Source organism: Neurospora tetrasperma (assembly GCF_000213175.1).
Source record: "Neurospora tetrasperma FGSC 2508 unplaced genomic scaffold NEUTE1scaffold_81, whole genome shotgun sequence".
NCBI classification, from domain to species: Eukaryota; Fungi; Ascomycota; class Sordariomycetes; order Sordariales; family Sordariaceae; genus Neurospora; species Neurospora tetrasperma.
Window position 1 is genome coordinate 7852448 of NW_009799179.1, and position 19239 is coordinate 7871686.

Consider the following 19239-nt stretch of genomic DNA (forward strand, 5'->3'; position numbering starts at 1 on the left):
CAAAGTTGAATTTTCCCAGTTAACGCGGTCGTGAGGCATCTCAGGGCAAGCACACTGGATGCGCTGGGCGTTGTGGCACCAACTTGGTAGCCGCGATGGAGCATGACATAATCGTCAAACAACATCTCCGTTCGAGAAATCGTGAAGACCTCGTGCCGGTTTGTACTTGCGTCTACTACAATTATTTGCGATACCGTGTACACTCGAGTTACTTCACCATCCTGTCTGTTGCGGAGATGATGCAGGTTCTGATTGTTTTCCTGCTCAACTTCATCTTTACCTGGGCTCAAGGGGACAATGGCACATACTGTTTGGCCACAAGCTGGATAACGGAAACGTTATTTACTGCTTGTGGTGTTCTAGAGACCATTACGGTAAGATCTCAAAGGCGCACAGGATAGACAGTACGTTACCTACCACGCCGAGAACACAGGTCTACGAAGAAGCGCCATGCCCAGTCACGACAAGTATCGTACTTCCCGACGCCGTCTTGACAGGAGTGACGATACAGCCGGCTAGCTCGCCAACTGCATGCTGCGTTTTGCCTACACCAGCGTCTTCCCTTAAGCGGATCGCCTTCGAACCGAATGCCACCGATGTAGATTCAATCTATTTCTACACGAGTAACAACGCTACATCCCCATATTACATTGGTACGCTTGTAGACGGGTTCCGTTGTCTCCTTGATGTATCGCCAGAGGCCTTAGCGGCCGGCCGTCTTGCTGCGTATCTGTCCAACGGGGAGTCCATCATCTTTGACGAGACTGGTATGCACTACTATGGTGCAGGTTGTAACACCACAACTTCCATCACCATCTCCGATTTCTTGGCCCAACTCGCAGGATTGCCAGACGTACCACCATCAGCCGGCGCTGACCCGAGAGGCAGAAGAGTCACAGAAAGAGACCTTCCCGAGACCAACTTCACCGTCGCAGTCCAGGTAGCAGCTGCCATTGACCTCTTCCTCCACGACCCCCAAGTAGCCTTTGGTGACTCGCCCTGCAGTTTTGTCGACATCCAGAACATTACAGAATGGGACATACACTCCTGGACATGCCAATATCCCGGCGCCAACAGCAGCGAGAAAAGCTGCGAGGAGAAATTTCACTCCTGGTTTAAGGCCGACTCGCCTTCTCCCTCGGGAACTGGCCTCGACCAGACCGGAAACGCCCTCTTCAACTTCGTCCCTCGTCTCGTTAACCGCGTCGAAAACAATATTGCGGATCTCTTCCCCGGCATCAGCGAACCGCTTCAACACGGCCTAGCTTGGCTCAACAATGCACACAACGCCGTGCTGCACGCTGCTGATGTCGGTGGGGGTGAACTGTGTGAGATACTCCATGCCCTCGACGAGTACGATCTTATCTTGTCAGACCCGGGATTGCCGAGCTTGCACACCATTGGGAACTACCACTCGCCGCCGGTAGCAACAATCACCGAGGTGTTCGAGTCCCATACGAAAAGGATCACAAAGGAACCGCCGAGGCAAGTAGTACCGACAGAGACGAGCTTCCCGAAGGTGACGGAGACTTCGTTCTCGGAGATTCCAGATCTTCCAGATCTGGCGTCGACATTGATATCAGCAGAGGAGAACTTGATCAAGGCTGCCATTACTCCTTTTACGTCATTGGGATCTTTGCTTGATGCCCCGTTAGAGGCAAGTGATGACGAAGCCTCCAAGAGGTTGCCGACTGTCACTGTGACGGCTATTGTTACGGAAATTGTGACATGGTTTGGGATGACTTCGTCGGCAGAAGAAGACAGTTTTATCTCGAGTATGTCTGCTAAAATTCAGTCACATCTTGAGGATGACAGTTTGGCGAAGTGAACAGCGTACTGACTTTTCTCAAGACCGTTGTTCGGTGAGAATTCAGGAGGTGTTGTTTTCGAGAGGTGAAGAAGCTCATCGTGTACCATTCAATCGATGATTGTATTTTACATAATACTATCTTCCTTGAGGATCATATAGCAAATTTGACTGCTGATAAAACGTATAATTCCACTTCATGTTGTTCTCTGCCCTGGTTGATTGTCGGCGCGTGGAGTTGGGGCGCGGGACGGGACGGGATGAGGAGAGCGGAGTGGGGTCCAGGAGGATTCGGTTCACTATTGTTCGCTACGAAGCCACTATCTGAGTCAATCAATGAACCATGCATATTCTGTTAGTGATGATAAGACTACTGTTAATGCACTCGCGGGAAACAAACAACGGCAGCAGTCCAACCTCATCGCCGTCGGGCCGCACCCAACATTCAGCTTGCCCCCCAACATCCCTTGTCAGCAACGAGCCGCATGATGGCTCAGCTATCCCGATGGAGGTTGGTATCACTTTCTCACCCGGCTAAGAAATTGCGGCGCAGTTCGACTTTCACACTCCTGCCAAAAACACATCTCGTTCTCCCATCGCGTCTTGTCTGTCATCATCATTTGAACTTTCCAGTTCTCAACTTTGAGATTTCACCAGCTTCAATTGCCAAGCCAAGTAACAAGTGTTACCCCCTATGTACGATCGACATTGCGTTTGAACCCTTGGACCATCCCAGACCCGTGAGAACCTCAACGGCTCGTCCTCCATAAGTTGACCCCACCGTCCCAGATTCCCCAGACTGCGCGGTGACGACAGTTCCGTCGTTGTGCATCAACATTAATACCTGTTCACCAATCTGCCATCTCGAACCGAATCGCCATGCTACTCTCATTACGCTTCCTCATTCTAACCATCAGTTTCCTGGCCTCCTTGGCCTCCGCCCGCGACGTCCCATCCAACCTCCAAAACCTCTACACCAAACTACTCAAGCAAAAAAAATGCAAACACCCTCTAGCCTCGGGCTTCTACAGCACCGCAGACGGCCCCAACACCTACTCTTACTGCGGCGACCACCTCTCCGATTTCCGGATCCTCTACATCCGCGGCCGCGGCCGCGGTCGACTAGCCAACATGGACGTGGACTGCGACGGCGTACAAGGAGGGGCTAGTGACGACGGAAGATGTTCCATCGGTGTGAGCGCGGATTACCAGTCGACCACGGCCTTCCAGGACATGGTGGCGGCGTATAACGTTTCGGGGGTCCGGGATCTGAACACGTACGTGCATCCGTACGTGGTATTTGGAAACGAAGTTGAGAACGACAACAACGGCAAGGATTTGAGGTGGAATGTCTTTGATCCGAGGGCGTATCTGGTTGAACCGCTCAGCGTGATGGCGGTGGTGTGCGATGGGGGCAGCAAGCTGGTGTATGGAGTGTGGGGCGATACGAATGGGGATGATGGGGATAAGAGCATGGTGGGGGAGGCGAGCCTGGCGCTCGCGACGGCGTGTGGAGGGGGAGAGATGAGTGGGAGTAATGGGATTGATGAGGAGGATGTGTTGTATTTGGCGTTTGTGGGGTCGGAGGCGGTGCCGGGTAAGATGGGGGCGAAGTGGGATGCGGGCAGTTTTGACGAGTTTGAGAGGAGCATTGAGGGGTTGGGGGATCACTTGATCCAGAGGATTCCGGCGGATGGGAAGGCGTCGGGGACGGTGAGGGTGTCGTGGGGATTGATGATTTGGATGTTTGTGGCTTTAGTGGGTAGTCATCTTGGATTATGTTGAATTTAGGGAGACATGTGTGATTGAATTCTAGCGGATATGGTGTTTGCAATCGACGGAGGAATATCGGATCTGGCGTAATTTTTCGAACGGGCAATGTCTTACAGAATAAAAATGATCTTATAATGCCGCTGCGGTCTTTCGGAGGCGGTGCCGGAGACTATGGTTTCCAGCTGCACAATAAGGCATCACTCGACGGGATTTATACCTACAATTATGCATGGAAACACCAGTTTCTTGCACCTCCCCCCAGATCTATACCTATGACCATTTCACAGCCCGATCTTTGACTGCCCTATCTGCAAAGGAAAAGACCAGATTACTTTCCTGTACTCTCCACAGCCTGCCTTTTTTTTTCTTTTCTTTTCTTTTTTTTTCTCTCTCTTTTTCTCTTCTTCTCGGGCACTCCTTTGCCCGCAAAAAGAAACATCGTCATCAATACCGCCAAAACGAAGAAAAAAAGAAAAAAACTATGTATATCATCAGCTTTGTTGTCGGGGGCCTTGCAGGCTCTGCAATGGCCCTCGAATACGCCGACCTCGCTCCCTGCGGTGTAAGTAACCTCCTATCCTATCCTGTCCGAATCATCGTCGGCGTCGTCGTCGTCGTCAGCACCACGATCATCACCAGGGGCATAAAACAATGGGCGCTCCGTCCTCAAGCAACTTTGCTGATGGCATACAAAAAAAACCAAAGCAAATATGCATCAAGAACATGTTTGAACAGGCATACAATATGAATTGCCCCCCGTATCCCGACGGCCGGCCGAACCTTGAATGCCTTTGCAAAGACGCCAACTTCGTTAATGGCATCCATGACTGTGTTTTTGAGACCTGCAATACTCAGGAAGCTGAAAACACTTTGGACCTTGCTGCGATATATTGCACGGATCGTAGGTGGTTCGTTTTGTTTTCCTCATTCTTTTTATTCCCCGATCCACGCTCTCGTCTTGAATCTTCCATCTTCCATTTTGCATCCCCCATCACCCGACCTCCATCATTATCACACCAATTAAACTAACTTTCCCTCCCCTCCAAAAATCCAGCAAAATACAAATCTCCCGACTGCCCCTGCCTGGACCCGCTCCTGCAACCTGGCGCTTCACCTGCGGCGGCTGTCGCTTCTGATCCCGGAGTCAATTCCAATTCCGATTCCGGCTCTGGTTCCTCCGCGGATAACGACGATGTCTCGAATTCCTCCGGCTCGACTAATCCGAACACGAACACGATCTCAGACGACAGCGCCACCCCCAACGGCGGCAACAACGACAACACCTTCGTCGCCACCGCCACCGCTACTAACGGTGATGGTGCTGTCTCATCTAATAGTGTGGAAACAGGAGGAGAAGGAGGAGGATTAAAGACGGTTACTGCGTACGTGGCTCCTAAAGTTACTGAATTGGCTAATACTGCTTCTACTGCTTCTGCTGGCGCTAGCAAGACGAATGAGCTGGATCATGCAGATGCTAGTACGCCCACGTCTGCTAGTTCGGGTGCGGCGGAAATGAATGGTACCGGGGCTAGGGAGATGGGGAATTTGCGGGAGAGGGTGTTGTTGGCTGTTGTGTTGGGGTTTGTTATGGTTCTTTAGGTTTTTTTTCTAAGGAGGTTGGTATAACTACCTATGTCTAGGTCATTGGACAAGGGACATGGCGCATGGGAAGAATGGAGGAAGGATTAGATGTCGTCATGCGGAAGTTGAGAGATGTAGTTTGGCACGCGGATTCATGTTTCTAGCTAGGATCTAGGATATTTTCAGAAGAAGAAAAGAAGCAGAGATAGGAACAAAGCCCGTCGCTTACGCGGGGAAACCTTGATTCCTCCTTTTACAGTGGTCTTGCACCTCTTTATCTTTTTCTAGACAATGATCAGTCGTAGTTGGACAACATTTCAAACGTGGGATTTCGCTCATTGCTTGATGATTGAACAGCACCCGGAAGCACCGTCAATGTTGCTCAGATAACTAGGCAGTTATGAAAAACCCACCCGGCACTGATCCCACAAGACCTTGCTCTCCCCTGCCTGACCAGACTATTCATCCTGCCCCTGGGCATCCTCGGCGGAAGCGTCTGTTGCGCCTCCGGTATTGCCCGTATTGCTGGCATCCCCTGTGGTGCCAGCATTGCCAGTAGCACTTCCAGCATCGCCGGCAGCATCCCCAGCGTTGCCACCTTTACCAGCTTTACCACCCTTGCCACCTTCTCCAGCACCGCCAGCGCCGCCAGCAGTTCCAGCGTCGCCAGTGGCACCTCCAGCGTTACCGGCAGCAGCACCGCCAGTAGCACCACCAGTAGCACCGGCCGCACCTCCAGCACCTCCAGCATTCCCAGCATTTCCGGCGTTGCCACCTTTACCACCTTTGCCGCCCTTGCCCTTTCCAGCATTGCCAGCGCCACCAGCAGCACCGCCAGCAGCACCGCCAGCACCGCCAGCGCCGGAGGTGTCGGTCCCATTACCAGCGCTGACGTTGCCAGTGCCAGCATTTCCAGCATTGCCGCCCTTATTCTTGCCGTGGCCTTTCCCTTTGCCCTTCCCCTTTCCCTTCCCTCCACCGGTAGCCGGGGCCGTGCCATTCACAGCATTGATGTTGCCCAAGGGAGTGGCGGCGTCTTTTGCGTTACCGTTGCCGTTGCCGCCAGGGGCAGTGGTAGTGGTGTCGGTCCCGTTGTTAGCGTTGCCGTTGCCGACATTACCGCCCTTCTTCTTGCCGTGACCTTTGCCCTTCCCCTTCCCCTTATGGCCCTTTGCTGGTGCCGTGCCATTCACAGCCAGTTGATTGCCAATGTCGATGTTGCCTTTGCCGTTGGCGTTGTTGCCAGCATTGGAAGTGTCGGTCCCGTTATTAGCGTTGCCGTTGCCGACAGCACCGCCCTTTTTCTTGCCGTGACCTTTTCCTTTCTTCTTGCCCTTGCCACCCTTCTTTCCACCGGTGGCTGGAGTCGTGCCATTTGTAGCCTGTTTGTTTCCAACCAGGTTCACGTTGCCTACGGTACGGGTGCTGTTGCCCGCAGCAGTACTGCCAAAGCCACAGCCTTGCTTGCCAGCTTGGAATTGAGCGCCCAAGCCGGAGCAAACGCCAATGACATCACCACCGCGGGCAAGGGTTGCACAGCATTGGGACCCGCAGTCGGCTTCGCTGAGGCATTGTCCGCCGATAAACTGAAGGCCTTTGCCGTTGCCGACGTTCTTCTCGCCTGCCGGATCGGGGATGTTCTGTCGTGCTTGGAGAAGCCAGGCGCCGGGGAAGGCTTGCACGGATGCGGTAGTCACTGTAGGAGGTGTTTTGTCAGCTCAAGGAGTTCTTACAAGAACGGGATCTCGTGGGAGCACTTACCAGCAAGCGTGCTGAGAATGGTAGTGAACCGAACCATTGTCGTTTGGTGGTTCGAAAAAGAAAGCACTGATGTGGACTATAGAAAAGCAGTGCTGACCAGCAGGAATGGGGAGAGCTGTTGCTCAAAGAAGTACCGGATTCTGGGGGCGGGAAACGAAAAGAAAGAGACCAGATCCTGCTGGTGTTTTTGGCTGTTGCTATCTCAAAGGCCAAGAAAATCACCAGGAGAAGAGGGCAACTAGTCTCTTATACCAGAAGTCAAATCGACTGTTGACAAGACAGCGACGTACCGAACACACGAGAAACAAGGGCATGGTGATCGGCGAGGAACGGACGGACGAACGGTTGAAGCGCATACCAAGCCGGAAACACCAGAGGAGAAGGGCAAACTCGAAAAAGGGCAGGATTCACAAGGCTGAGACTGGATGGCGCCGAGAAAGATACGAAATCCGGGGTTTCTGTGGATTCCAGGTGCGGCTCCTGCTAAAGGCCGGTGGTACCGATGTTGTCTCGTTCGTGTTGATCTACAATGCGAAACAGGGGAATACGAAGATGTTCGCGATCTCGACCTCTCCGATCTCCCCGAAAAAGCTTCCCCTGTCTGGCCATTGTTTGGGATGTGGAGGAGAGGAAGCCGGATCGGAGCATGTCCGTGCTGAATTTTCAGGTACACGCGGGTGCTGATTGGTTTCCAGAAGTACGGAGGTTGAGGGGGATAGCGTTGCAGCTAGCGCCGGTAGTTGATGGATTGTCAAGATTTCAGCCGTGATCGCCAGAGTCTAGAACATCATGCTGTGATAATTCGCAGAGCTCATGACAGACAAGAGTCACAAAGTCGAGGAAGAAGTGATGTTGTCGTCGGAAAAAAAGAAAACGGGAAGAGCAAAGAGAGACAACTTGAACCCCACTGGGCAGAAGGCTGCCCTTGCATTAGCGCCCCTTTTAGCTTAGCGCATTCAGGGGTTACCTTAATGGCGCAAGGCTGGGGGTTGAATTGACGTTCCTCTCTTTTCTGTGTTTTCGACCATTGCTCAAAGTAATCAAGTTGAAAGGGTTAAAGGGGAAAAAAGAGCAATGATTGTCTCTCCCAGTTTCAAGTGTCGTATCATTTTCAACAGTTTATTACCCCGGATACCAAGCCGACGCCAAGGAGAACGCGATCTGAGACAGATCTTGATGGGAACAGGGGTCTTTCCAGTGCCCCACACAGCCCCAGGACCTATTCCCGGTCTAGACTAGTGTAGGCCCTGAAAGCGCAGGCTCCACAATACTTCCCAACGTCGCCCTTCCCCAGGAGCTTCGTCAACCTTGGTCTACACGTCTAGGTCGTCCATCACCAGGGCATCAGACTTGGACTCTACGACACCGCCAATTTCCAAATCGCCAAATGTCATCCTTCAATTACATCTACCTGCTGGCAACTATCTGACTGATTATATGTTTATAAGAGAGAGAGAGAGAGAGAGACGGAGAAGGATAGAGACGCCCCTGATGGCCATTCAATCCTGGCAGTGAACGCTGAAACTCGGCAAACACCCTCCAGGTTCACAATCGCAAGGGAACCTCGAATAGCGCAGCCCGACACAGCCTCTTTTTATACAAGCCTACCTGGTGAGTCGGCCATCCACCACAAGGCAATGTGAGGTAGGTAGTCGACAGTTATAGGGCATCGATCGATCAATCGAACTGCACCGAATCCTTTCGCGTCTTCGCCCAAGTATCAACCATAGCCGTTGTGTTCCATCGGACAAGGACAATACCATGGGACCTACTACCTACTACCTACAGAGATTTTGACTGTAGTCATCACCCCTTCCCATACCTGGTACATACGAACAAGACACAAAGTATTCAGAACCCGTCAATTTCGTAGACAATTATATTAAAAGTCGTGCTACCTACCTCAGCACCACATCCCTAACGACCATCCTCTCCCTCCTTCTTGTGCGTTAAATTTGTCCAACCTCAATCAGGTCTAACCTTCTACAGCTGCAGCAGCAGCAGCAGCAGCAGCACCACTCAAGCCCATTTTCCGTCCCGCGAATCAGGCGTGACAGTAACCCAATCTTCTTCCTCCATCAGCGGAACTTCAAAGAACCAATCTTCATCGTCGTCATCATCATCATCCTCCTCCTCTTCCTTTTCTACCAGGTCTTCCAAAACCCAATCGTCATCAGCTGCTGCTGCTGCTGCCAAGTCATCTTTGCAATGAGGTTCGTTTTTGCTGTCTGCCTTCTTGGGTTTCTGCAACAGCATGCTCTTCTGTTTTTGCTCCTGTGTATAAAAGAAAATGGTTAGATCATGTGATGTATTTCTGCCGGATGGGAAAACCTGTATGGACTTACCTTCATGGGCAAGAGGGGAAGGGAAGGAGTGGCGGTCTTGACTTGTTCAAGTGTTCTCCGGCCGACGTCGCGCTTACCCTGGGGGACAGCGGCTTTGGACTTGGGCTCCGGCGGCATGGCTTGTGCTGTTTTCGTACTCTCTGTTCTTGTCACGTTGTTGGGTACTTGGGTTTCGAGTCTCGCCGATTGTTGATGATCGAAAGGCTCAGGACAGCAGTGTGAGACTGCAGGATAAGAGTTGGATCTTGGGTGCGGGAACCATGTTGGGGGTTTGAACCGACAGTCCCCTTGGGTAGGTAACTTGGCAGTGCCAATGCTTCAAGTCTGCAGACCATCTCAAGATAATGCGGGCGTGGTGCATGTTTACGCAATATGACATTTCCTGATGGGTGGTCTCTAACATGGCCGGTTAGCAGGCGAGGCTCACCATTGTTCTTCCAGGACGTGATAGTCATTGAGGTATGATGGTCAGAGTTTCCTCCTTCTGTGCAAGACATTAACAGGTATCTACTGACTGACCTATGCTAAACTAGACGGTAATCCTACCAGAATGTCGGAATCCAGTGAAGTGGACTGCAAGGTCCTTAATTGGAACAAGATCTTAGCATTGAATTTCACCTGTCACCACACCTTCCACAATACTTAAAAGTCGAGCACAAAATGAGCTTGAATGCATGTGTCTACAACGAAATGATGCCCCTGCCGATGCCAGAAACTGCGGCCCGCACGGTGTTAGAAAGAAGCAAAGGTAAGGCGCAATTCTACCCCGTCGTTCCAATCTCATTGCCATCTGTACCGAACCGTTACAAGCACAAGAGTACATCTCTGGGATGGAACAATGGTAGTAGTAGCCAAAGGGTACTAAGTGATTGTAGAAGCTATTCCTTGCTGAAGACCCGGTATTTCAGGAAGCTTGCGGAGGCTTCTTTATACGCCGGCCTTCCTGGACCCGACGTATCGGACCGAAGCGGGATTGAGGTCGACAGTCTTTCCACCGAGATCACCTCTACCTCTACGCGAGGACAAGTCGAAACCAAACTCGTCCACATCCTGCTGCCGTGCTGGCACCTTCAGCGGATCGGCGAACCTGGGGTCCCAACTACCTGTCGTTGGCTCAATAACGTTGTTGGTCTGGGCCAGGTAAGAGTGATGAGGCAGAAAAGGATCCTCTTGCATCGTCGCCCATTGAGAAAGGCTATCTACTGATGCGCGCCTGATACTCTTGCGGATTGTATTCTGAGGTTGATGGCATTTTGACACATGATCTCTTAAAGCACGAGCCGAAACAAATGGCGGGTATTGACAACCCACAACGGTACAGTTAATACGCTGTGTGTGCCTGGTCTCGTGTTCAGACTTCGCCTTCTCGTCGGGGAATCCCAGGGCAGCCCTTGGGCAATTTGGGAAGCGACATGTGAAAGCCGATGTGCGGAACTCCTTTTTGAAACGATCGAGATCTTCTGGAGATATCCCAGAGATGCTGGTGAGAGCCAAGATATTCTTGATACTGGATTGTATAGCGAGAAGCAAGCTTTGAAGATCATTTGGTGGGCAGCGCACTGGGGCTGTGGGTGTACCTGCTCTTTGTTAGTATGCGTACCGAAAGATTATTCGGTGGTAACTGAGTGACACAATTACACGAACCTTCAATTTCGGTCACCAGCAATTTAGCACGGGCGACTCGTTCCTCAAGTTCTCTTCGGGCCATCTCATATATGGCGCCGTGTTCCTTGAGGCACTGAAGACGGCTATCCCTGCTAGCCGTGCTTTCAGCAATCCCAGAGGTTGGGATTGTCAGCGTACTAGGCTGATTGTGTAAGAAGTTTGCGAGCTCCTGTGCGACCCCGTGTAAAAGTGAGTCGTGGACGAGCCCGTGGCCTGTAGATACAGCATCCAGGAAACAATTCAGCCAGAACTGGTTGGAATAGATATGCAGGCCGTGGAGCCCCTTCACTATGCGAAGAATACGGGTATTGTCTGCCAGCTGTCCTGAAAATATCCAGAAGCCAGACAAAAGGCACGTAATGGTGGCAGTTGCGTGCTCATGCATCGCGGCCGATCGGTCCAGGAAAAGGATGCAGCCGGGGGTCTGAAGGTACCTATCTCTACATGTTAATACATCTGGTGATGATCTGTATTCTGTGCTATCCTGATAAGAGTTCTGTCTTGCCAGAACGAGGGACACATACTCCTTGAGTGAAATGTGCACAAATGAAAAGGTGGCATCAGGGTGCTCCTCTAACAACGGTGCCCCAAATTCGAATATGTGCCGGGGTACGGCTTCTTCCACCATGTGATCCCCCCAGCTAAAAGCCAAGGCAGATCTCATCTCAGCTTTGGTCAATGGTCGTTTGGCGAATGCTACCCATCCGAGGATGGACCTTAACCTTTCAACCGACCTTGGGTCGAAGCGTGAGGTAAGCTGAGCAAGAATACGATCGTAGCTATATTGAGCCGAAGGTCAGCATATGTTGTGGTTATCTTGTGTGGGTAGATGGGTATCGACATGCAATTCACCCAGCTCGACAGGCAACACATCCACTGCTCCCCGCACCTCATCCCGAGAGCTCAATATATTCGTTGACAAATAGTCAAGGACCAGACGTGCCCACAGAAACATACCTGAGAATCACTCCATATTAGTATCACTTTACACGATTTCTTTGTACATATAGACTGAGGAGAGGCTCCATCTTAACTCAAGGGCGTTGAACTTCAGAATCCTGTATTCCTGGAGCGTCTTACATACCATCTGCCTTTCGAGCAATATTGATACTGATATCTCGTAGATCCGAATCTGTTAGACTCATCTGAAAGAGACGATAGCGGATCGCCCTGAGCCTTTGGTTAGCATATGTTCGTATTGCAGGCTCAATGCTTCCCTTCTCGTTCGTCATGGACACAACTTGAACAGTCCGTTTTCGTAGTCGTTTTTCCAGCTGCGGTGTGCGTCTGCTGCACAGTAGGATCTTGAACACAGATGAGGCTGAAGATCGAAGACCGCGAAGCTTCTCGAGCAAACTTGCAATTCGCCCCTGTTGATCCGGTTCGCATTCGTCCAAGCCATCAATGACCAGGTGAATTGATCTGGATTCTGAGGGTATGGGGGAGACAGCACCACCAAATGCCAATAATAACTGCTCCAAGGATTGGCTAGTAGGTAGTTTTTTTCCCGATAACAAACTCAGCATACGCGTGAGCGATAAGATCGGAACTGGTTCGCATGAGCTGAACCAGTAATGACCTGAGTATGGTCTCATATTGAATGGAAGACAAGTGGGTGTAGGTGCAAAAATGCTGAATAACCATGGCCTTCTCACTTCTCTGGAGGAATTTGACGAGCTGTGTTGCTATAACACTTTTTCCGGTTCCAGGAATCCCATGCAACCAGACGAAATCTGTTGTGGGCGTCTCTTTGAGCCATTCACGTATATGGATGTGTCTAGAGACCCAGTCACAAGTTCCATCGTACTTGTTTCCTTCGGAGGAAATAGCATCGAGGATAGCGAGTTGCTCGGTCTCATCGATCTTCAGACATCCGATTATTGATTGATACTGCTTGGCAGTTTGCTCGTCCTCTAGGAACTTTAGCTTGTCAAGATTTTCCTGACGCCATGCTTGCAGATTCTCACTCATCTTGACAGTCTCGCTCAGGTTTATCGCGCTCGCAGTATCGTCGATGAGTTTCTTATGTTTCTGCAAGTCATCGAGTGTGGAATCAAATCGGCGTTGGAATCGGCCCCATGACGTGAGGAACAATATTCGCCAACCTGTTGAGCTATCAGAACTTGAGCCGAATGCGAGAAATCTAATTGCTGCTGTTGTCTCACCGCTTCGTCGAACAAAGATGTGCGCTTCCTTGTGGAATGTCAAAATGTCGGCGTAGAAGACTGCCAGAACTTGCTGCATTTCTTTGCTGTTTCTGAGTGCATCTGATATGATACGAAACCTAGGCAGTGATTCGGCAATTTCTGAGTAGGCTTTGATGATTCTCTCGAACGCATCTGTATAATCTGAGGAAACCTAGCACCAGTTAGTATCCTGCGGAGCTTTGGTATGGTGGTCTTCACAATGCTCGCCTTGAGAATAAGCTTAATGGGAGCCCAAATCCATGGTAGGTAGGGAGTTCCATTGCATAGGACTTCTATGGTTTCAGCGTAGCATTTCAGTCCCTCAAACAGAGGCGACAGACGCCGCATATTCCTCAGAGACTGTCTTGCAGCAAGGATACTTTCAATTCCAAGTGCGGCATCTTGAACGTTCTGTAGTGTAGTGTTGTTGAAGTCCTTCGCTTCGCTCGGGGATATGACCTTTTCGAGGCCTTCAAAGGCTTCGCGAATGATACGTCTAGCTTCAAGAGAGCTTCGCGCCGCCAGTGGCATGATTGCTGTGGTTCTAGTGCCTGTTATTGCCGACCTGTTGGAGAACCTGGGGGGAGTACGGAGTAGAATACACAAGTGAACGAGAGGATATCTTACCCAAATGTTTTTCAGTCGAGAACTGAAGAGTCGGCAGCATCCACGAGGCTGAGACGGTGAGCCATACCAGCTCCACAAGCTTCGCGGAGCATGATTCAAGCTAACAGCTGTTGAGCTTCGTCGTTGAAGCACCCTCGACGGCGCCAGTTGGGCTGACTTTTGAGATGTCGATTTGTAACTGGCCTGAAGAGCTCTGATGTGTACCTCTATGCATTGTGTAGTGGGGCTCGGGCTGTGCACATCCATGCAGCCGTACTAGCCCGGGTATAAGCCCCGGAGGAGACCTGATGAGCCAGCTTCGTCAACCCATGGCTTGTCACTGATGAAAATGGATTCCATAGCTGATAGAGAATACTTGAGCGGAAGATGGAAATGATGAGGGTTTCATTGTTTGGCCAAAAAGAGGAGTGTCAGGTGGAAATGAGACGATGAGCAGAAAACTCGGCGAGGCAAGTGCACCTGCTGGCTGTGCTTGCTTCAAGAGCGGCGGGGAAGGGGGGCTCTGTAGTGTATAGGTCTGGTTGGGCACGAGCCCCGCAACAACAATATGCAGCCAACGGGTCTAGAGCTGCCACACAAAACGACCCAGACAGGAGATAATGAGTGGTGTAGCTTAGAGGTACAGTAATTGAGGTACTCTCACCTTAATCCACGATAAACCCGCCCCCAGATGATGAGACACTTTCTACAATACATGCGACCTCAGTCACACCGCCTTCGCCTTGCGCCATCAATGATCACCTGTTTCCTTGTTGTCATTGGCCGCCTTGAATTTTTCGTTTTCGTCAAACTTTCCGATTTTTCCACGACTTTTCCTTCCGCTGACGTGCAGTTGTTTACCTCTAGGTACTCGTGCTCCGCCCCCACTTTTTTTGGGACTTATCTGACGCGCACCCACTAAGTGGGAGCACGAGTATACCTAGAGGTACTTTAAAGAGTCCCAGTACTCTACAGAGTTCTGTGTTGTTCAGCATGAATTGTCGCCAATATTCCATAGGTACCTACACTCCAACAACCCGTCGACGTCCTACCTGATAATGCTACCATCAGGCCGAAGCAACCCGAAGCGCAGGCGACTGGAAAGCAATGAATCTGGGGAGAGTGCCAGCGTTGGATATGCTTATCACTACAGCGAGGGTTGGCCACATTATCCAAGGCCAACTGCCCCTGTGACAGTTCCTGCACCGAAAGACCTCGAAAACTCGTTTTCCAGCCCGTCGACTGCTCTGAATCCCCCCTCTGTGGTAGAGTCATGGCTACATTCGCAGTCCACGGCAACGGCCACATTTACAACTACTTGCCTCCCAGTCTCAGCGGCTTTACCAACCTCACACCCGTTATCCACATCGTCATTTTTGTCCAAGGTCCTTTGTGAAGGCTCTACTAACGAATATCCTCAAGGCTCCAAGGCTTGGCACCATGACCCGATCAAGCCAGTCCATGGCCCACAAGAGGTGGTTTGTTTTGGCGAGGTCGGTCTCTCCGCAAACCAATCCACCGTTGACTCCGATACTGACAACAACTTAAAGCTTTCTGGCATACCCGCCAGACTTGACCATAATTCACCTTGGAGCAATGCCACGCCATCCTCGTACCTTCGAGTCAGTCTCGATTCATCATTCCTATTTTCTGGCAAGGCCGGTGCCCAGGATTTTTCCGGCACAATTGTTCAAGGCACTAACAAGAACGACACCCACGACTGGACAGTGTTGACGGATGCTTTGCTCGAGGAATCCGACATTGAGCTTAGTGTGATCTGTTCTAAAGACCCATATCACCCCTCTTCAGATGTGCAACACAAGGCTTTTAGGCAATTCGAGAAAGCACTCGACTGCACGCTGTCCATTACCATTTATGGTTCTCTTGAGTTATTTGAGGAGATTGGGAGCTTCTTTCAAGAGCACGACGTCTATTTGCAGGATCCACTGCACTGTGATAGACATGTCCGCTACTGCAATCCCCATCGCCTCTCGTCAGCAGACCTGGAAAAATGCATTTGGACATCGGATCTGGGAAAACCAACGACGCAACTAGTTGAGCTCACTAGTACTGTACCAGCCCCGGAGCTTTTGGACGCCATAACATCTGCCCAAGACCTTCCGGAAGCAGACCAACCTCGAGCAATTCGAACATCTTTGGCAAGGTAAAGTCAACATCTCGTTAGGGTTTTGTGACTAAACCCTCTGACACCCATTGGTTGCAGGCATCAGAAACAAGCTTTAACATTTATGCAAAGAAGAGAAGAGGGATGGGCATTCAACGGCAAGCATCCAGATGTCTGGGAGTATGTGGAGCATCGAGTAGGAGATGGGTGAGTACCTATTACATCTTTGCTGAACAGAAAATCAGTATCTGAACCGAGTGCATTTATAGAAGCTTCGTGAATCGAATATCCGATTCGCATCAAAAAGAACAGCCAGAGAACTTCCAGGGCGGTATTATTGCTGATCCGATGGGTCTGGGAAAAACGCTAACAATGATTGCTCTGGCGGCGAGTGATCTGATGTGGGCATCAATGGCTCCCCGAGGAAACAAAGAATTCGCGTCTGTCGGCCAGACACTGGTCGTTGTTCCACCACCACGTATGTTTACCGAAAGAGGAGCAGCTGTGAATGGAGTGCTAATCAACCACCCAATAGTGTTAGGTACATGGGAAGAGCAGTTGGCAGAGTGAGTTTACTCCCTATCATGACGACATCAGACAATCCCAGCTCACTCAGACACACCCAATAGGCACGTTGAACCCGGAGCTTTCTCATGGTGCCGACATCACGGAAACGACAGGCTTATCACAACGAACGACGCTCATCAACCCACCATTGTTCTTACAACATATCATACCGTTTCAGCCGAGTGGAAGAATGCGGGTGAATATGCTCGTTCTGGCATCTTCTTCAGGCGTTGGCGAAGAATCATCTTGGACGAAGGTATGTTTAGTGAGCCATGTTGTTTGTGGAAGGTCAGCTTGAGCAAAAATTCACTGACTAAGATAATATGCCTCAAGCTCATATCATCCGAAACCACAATTCTCAAATGGCACATGCCATTTGTTCACTCGATGGGGATTCTCGTTGGGCCGTCACGGGAACGCCCATCCAGAACAAGCTCTCTGATCTAGCGACTTTGCTAAAGTTTTTGAGGATTTATCCATACAGTGACAAGAGGTGCTTCGACGCTGATTTCACGAATCTTTGGAAGAACGGGCAAGCCAATGAGGCACTGAAGCGCCTGAAGCGCTTAGCGGGTTGCTTAATTTTGAGGCGACCTAGCACCACCATCCAGCTCCCGGAAAGGCGCGATCTTCAGTGCCCGGTGAAATTTTGTCCGGCTGAGCGAGAGCTGTATCAAGACATCCGCACCAGAACCATTGAGCGCCTCGATGAGTTCTTGTACGCAGACATTGCTGACGCCGTATGACCACCCTCGTATGTCAATGTTCTCCAGCAGATTGAGGAGATGCGAATGGTCTGCAATCTTGGATTATGCTACCGCTCACGCCACGACTTCGTGGCCCAGGATCCATCTGCCGATACCGCCTGGAACAGTGAGATGGCCCAGCGAGCACTCAATCTTCAACTGGAAATGGACCCAGTGCGTTGTGGGGATTGCAGAGCATCACTCGATGCGGCCGTCGGTCTTCTAGGCGATACTCCAGAGGCACAGGGATTGCAACAGGCGCTCTTGTCGCAATGTATGAAGTTTGTGTGTCCGGAATGTGTTTTCAGACGTGGAGGCGCACCGCCCATTTGCCATCACACTCCAGTATGCCCGTTCGCCCCAGTATCCATCAGTGCCATCGCTGCCAAGGAAGCGCCGGAGCCTGCCGCTATCGAATTCGAAGGAAGGGACTTAATGTCACCGCATGAGATGCCCTCAAAGATCAAGTCGCTGATTTTGCAGCTCAAAAACCTCCCCTATAACACCAAAAGGTATACCAGTAAGCCGCTGATTCTTATAAAGATGAGACTAACCGCACTATCAGCGTCGTGTTCTCAACCTGGAGGACCACTCTCGATGTTATCGAAGCCGGACTCAAGACGGAAGCTATACCATGTCTCCGCTTTGACGGCAAAGTTCCTCAAAAAGAGCGACAAAATGTCATCAACAGGTTCCGACATGATCCATCCTGTAGAGTCCTGCTGCTGACACTTTCTTGCGGAGCCGTTGGGTAAGATCACAGCACCGGTCACGCTCTCTCGATGAGCTGGTCTTATTGCTGACCTGCCAACCATCAACCAGACTTACACTAACTGTCGCCTCGTACGCCTTCCTCATGGAACCACACTGGTAAGTACCCAATCCCTAATTGACCCTTACCAATTAGACAGGTACGAAAGACCCCGGGCTGACCGTGAAATATCAGGAATCCAACTCTTGAAGATCAAGCCTTGGCGCGAATTCACAGAATGGGTCAGACACGGGAAGTCACCACCGTTCGGTTTTACATCAGGGACTCGTTCGAGGAGGTGAGTTAATTTCATAAACACACATCATTCAAAATACATGTTACAGCTATCAAACTGACAAAATCAACACCAAATATAAAGAGGGTAATGGAAGTGCAAGAAAAGAAAAGGAAACTGGCCACGGTACTGCTAGCACCTCATGGCCAAGGCGAGGAGGAGGAGGATGTGGGATCTCTTCAGGTGAGTTTCGTATAGAACGCCGTCCCCTGTAATTTGCATATGACTGGTGTGCTAACGGGAGGTTTAGCACCTGAGATCTTTGCTTTGATCATCTCGGTTGAAGAAAGAAGACAGAAAACAATGGAGAGGGGGCAATTAAGGCATCGACAAGTAAGGTAGAAAAAGAAAGAACTTACGGAGTCCAAAAATGACATGAAAGAGGCCGATGTTCCGTGATGTCGCTCCGCGATTACAGCGCAAACAGGCCTGGTCGTTAGCGGCGCTTAGGCGGCTAGCAACCACTATCAGCCTATCTCTCTCCCTCACACTTACGCGCCTTTTGCGATAACATGTTAGCAATTCATCTCCTACCCACTTCATTAGTAGTGAAATGAATTAAATCTCGACGTTCTCTTTCCCATTCAAATGAACATTTCGTTGACGTACTTCCATCATCCATCACATAATAATCGAGTGTCCAGCGACCCAAACATCTCGAAAACAAGAAGCTACAACTTACCTAGGTTCACCGAACATAAGTGGAGACCCTCCACTGTAAAATCCCCCCACCCGCATTGAGTGTCCGGGCGCTACGGGCCTTCAGGTTATCTCAGCGATCAGACCTCCCTTCTTTTCTGGGCATATAGTGTAAATGAACTGGGCAGGCGCCGCTAAGGGGGCCTGCGGCCCGTGCGCTGCGCGCACATTTGATTTTCGATTGAATCTTTCCAATCTTTCCAGTTGTGGTCCGTGTATTGGTTTCTTTTAGTGTATTTGACTGTATTGATTGAGATTGCCCAAAAAAGAGGTCTGAGTCCTCGATACAGAAAAGAGGTCTCCTCCAAACGCATCCCTATACAAATCGATGC

General features: G+C 50.6%; 7 protein-coding genes across 7 annotated transcripts; 4 read left to right on the forward strand and 3 right to left on the reverse strand.

Annotated features, from left to right (window-relative positions):
* Nucleotides 1–779: 779 nt before the first annotated feature.
* On the forward strand, nt 780–1330 carry NEUTE1DRAFT_17702 (uncharacterized protein; the record flags this gene model as incomplete). Its single annotated transcript, XM_009856607.1, has 2 exons — nt 780–940; nt 1006–1330. Coding segments are annotated over 2 exons (486 nt in total), but the record flags the coding sequence as incomplete, so codon positions are not given.
* Nucleotides 1331–2686: 1356 nt separating this feature from the next.
* On the forward strand, nt 2687–3616 carry NEUTE1DRAFT_133744 (uncharacterized protein; the record flags this gene model as incomplete). The annotated part of the gene is made up of 2 exons (XM_009858633.1): nt 2687–3565; nt 3599–3616. The coding sequence occupies 2 exons, from the start codon at nt 2687–2689 to the stop codon at nt 3614–3616; spliced, it is 897 nt and encodes a 298-aa protein (XP_009856935.1).
* A 445-nt stretch (nt 3617–4061) lies between these two features.
* Nucleotides 4062–5269, forward strand: NEUTE1DRAFT_115156 (uncharacterized protein; the record flags this gene model as incomplete). Its single annotated transcript, XM_009858634.1, has 4 exons — nt 4062–4142; nt 4316–4481; nt 4635–5160; nt 5221–5269. The coding sequence occupies 4 exons, from the start codon at nt 4062–4064 to the stop codon at nt 5267–5269; spliced, it is 822 nt and encodes a 273-aa protein (XP_009856936.1).
* A 1340-nt stretch (nt 5270–6609) lies between these two features.
* On the reverse strand, nt 6610–7101 carry NEUTE1DRAFT_73801 (uncharacterized protein; the record flags this gene model as incomplete). The annotated part of the gene is made up of 2 exons (XM_009858635.1): nt 6610–6857; nt 6923–7101. Coding segments are annotated over 2 exons (285 nt in total), but the record flags the coding sequence as incomplete, so codon positions are not given.
* Nucleotides 7102–8941: 1840 nt separating this feature from the next.
* On the reverse strand, nt 8942–9384 carry NEUTE1DRAFT_115158 (uncharacterized protein; the record flags this gene model as incomplete). The annotated part of the gene is made up of 2 exons (XM_009858636.1): nt 8942–9196; nt 9268–9384. The coding sequence occupies 2 exons, from the start codon at nt 9382–9384 to the stop codon at nt 8942–8944; spliced, it is 372 nt and encodes a 123-aa protein (XP_009856938.1).
* A 456-nt stretch (nt 9385–9840) lies between these two features.
* NEUTE1DRAFT_133746 (uncharacterized protein) lies at nt 9841–13649 on the reverse strand (the record flags this gene model as incomplete). Its single annotated transcript, XM_009858637.1, has 6 exons — nt 9841–10844; nt 10912–11711; nt 11778–11889; nt 12017–12420; nt 12461–13290; nt 13338–13649. 6 exons carry the CDS (start codon nt 13647–13649, stop codon nt 10195–10197), a joined length of 3108 nt encoding a protein of 1035 aa, XP_009856939.1.
* Nucleotides 13650–14782: 1133 nt separating this feature from the next.
* NEUTE1DRAFT_126656 (uncharacterized protein) lies at nt 14783–18757 on the forward strand (the record flags this gene model as incomplete). The annotated part of the gene is made up of 12 exons (XM_009858638.1): nt 14783–14989; nt 15275–15888; nt 15949–16056; nt 16119–16327; nt 16385–16415; nt 16530–16672; nt 16750–17156; nt 17190–17674; nt 17985–18032; nt 18109–18211; nt 18293–18391; nt 18459–18757. 12 exons carry the CDS (start codon nt 14783–14785, stop codon nt 18477–18479), a joined length of 2475 nt encoding a protein of 824 aa, XP_009856940.1.
* Between the last annotated feature and the right edge of the window lie 482 nt (nt 18758–19239).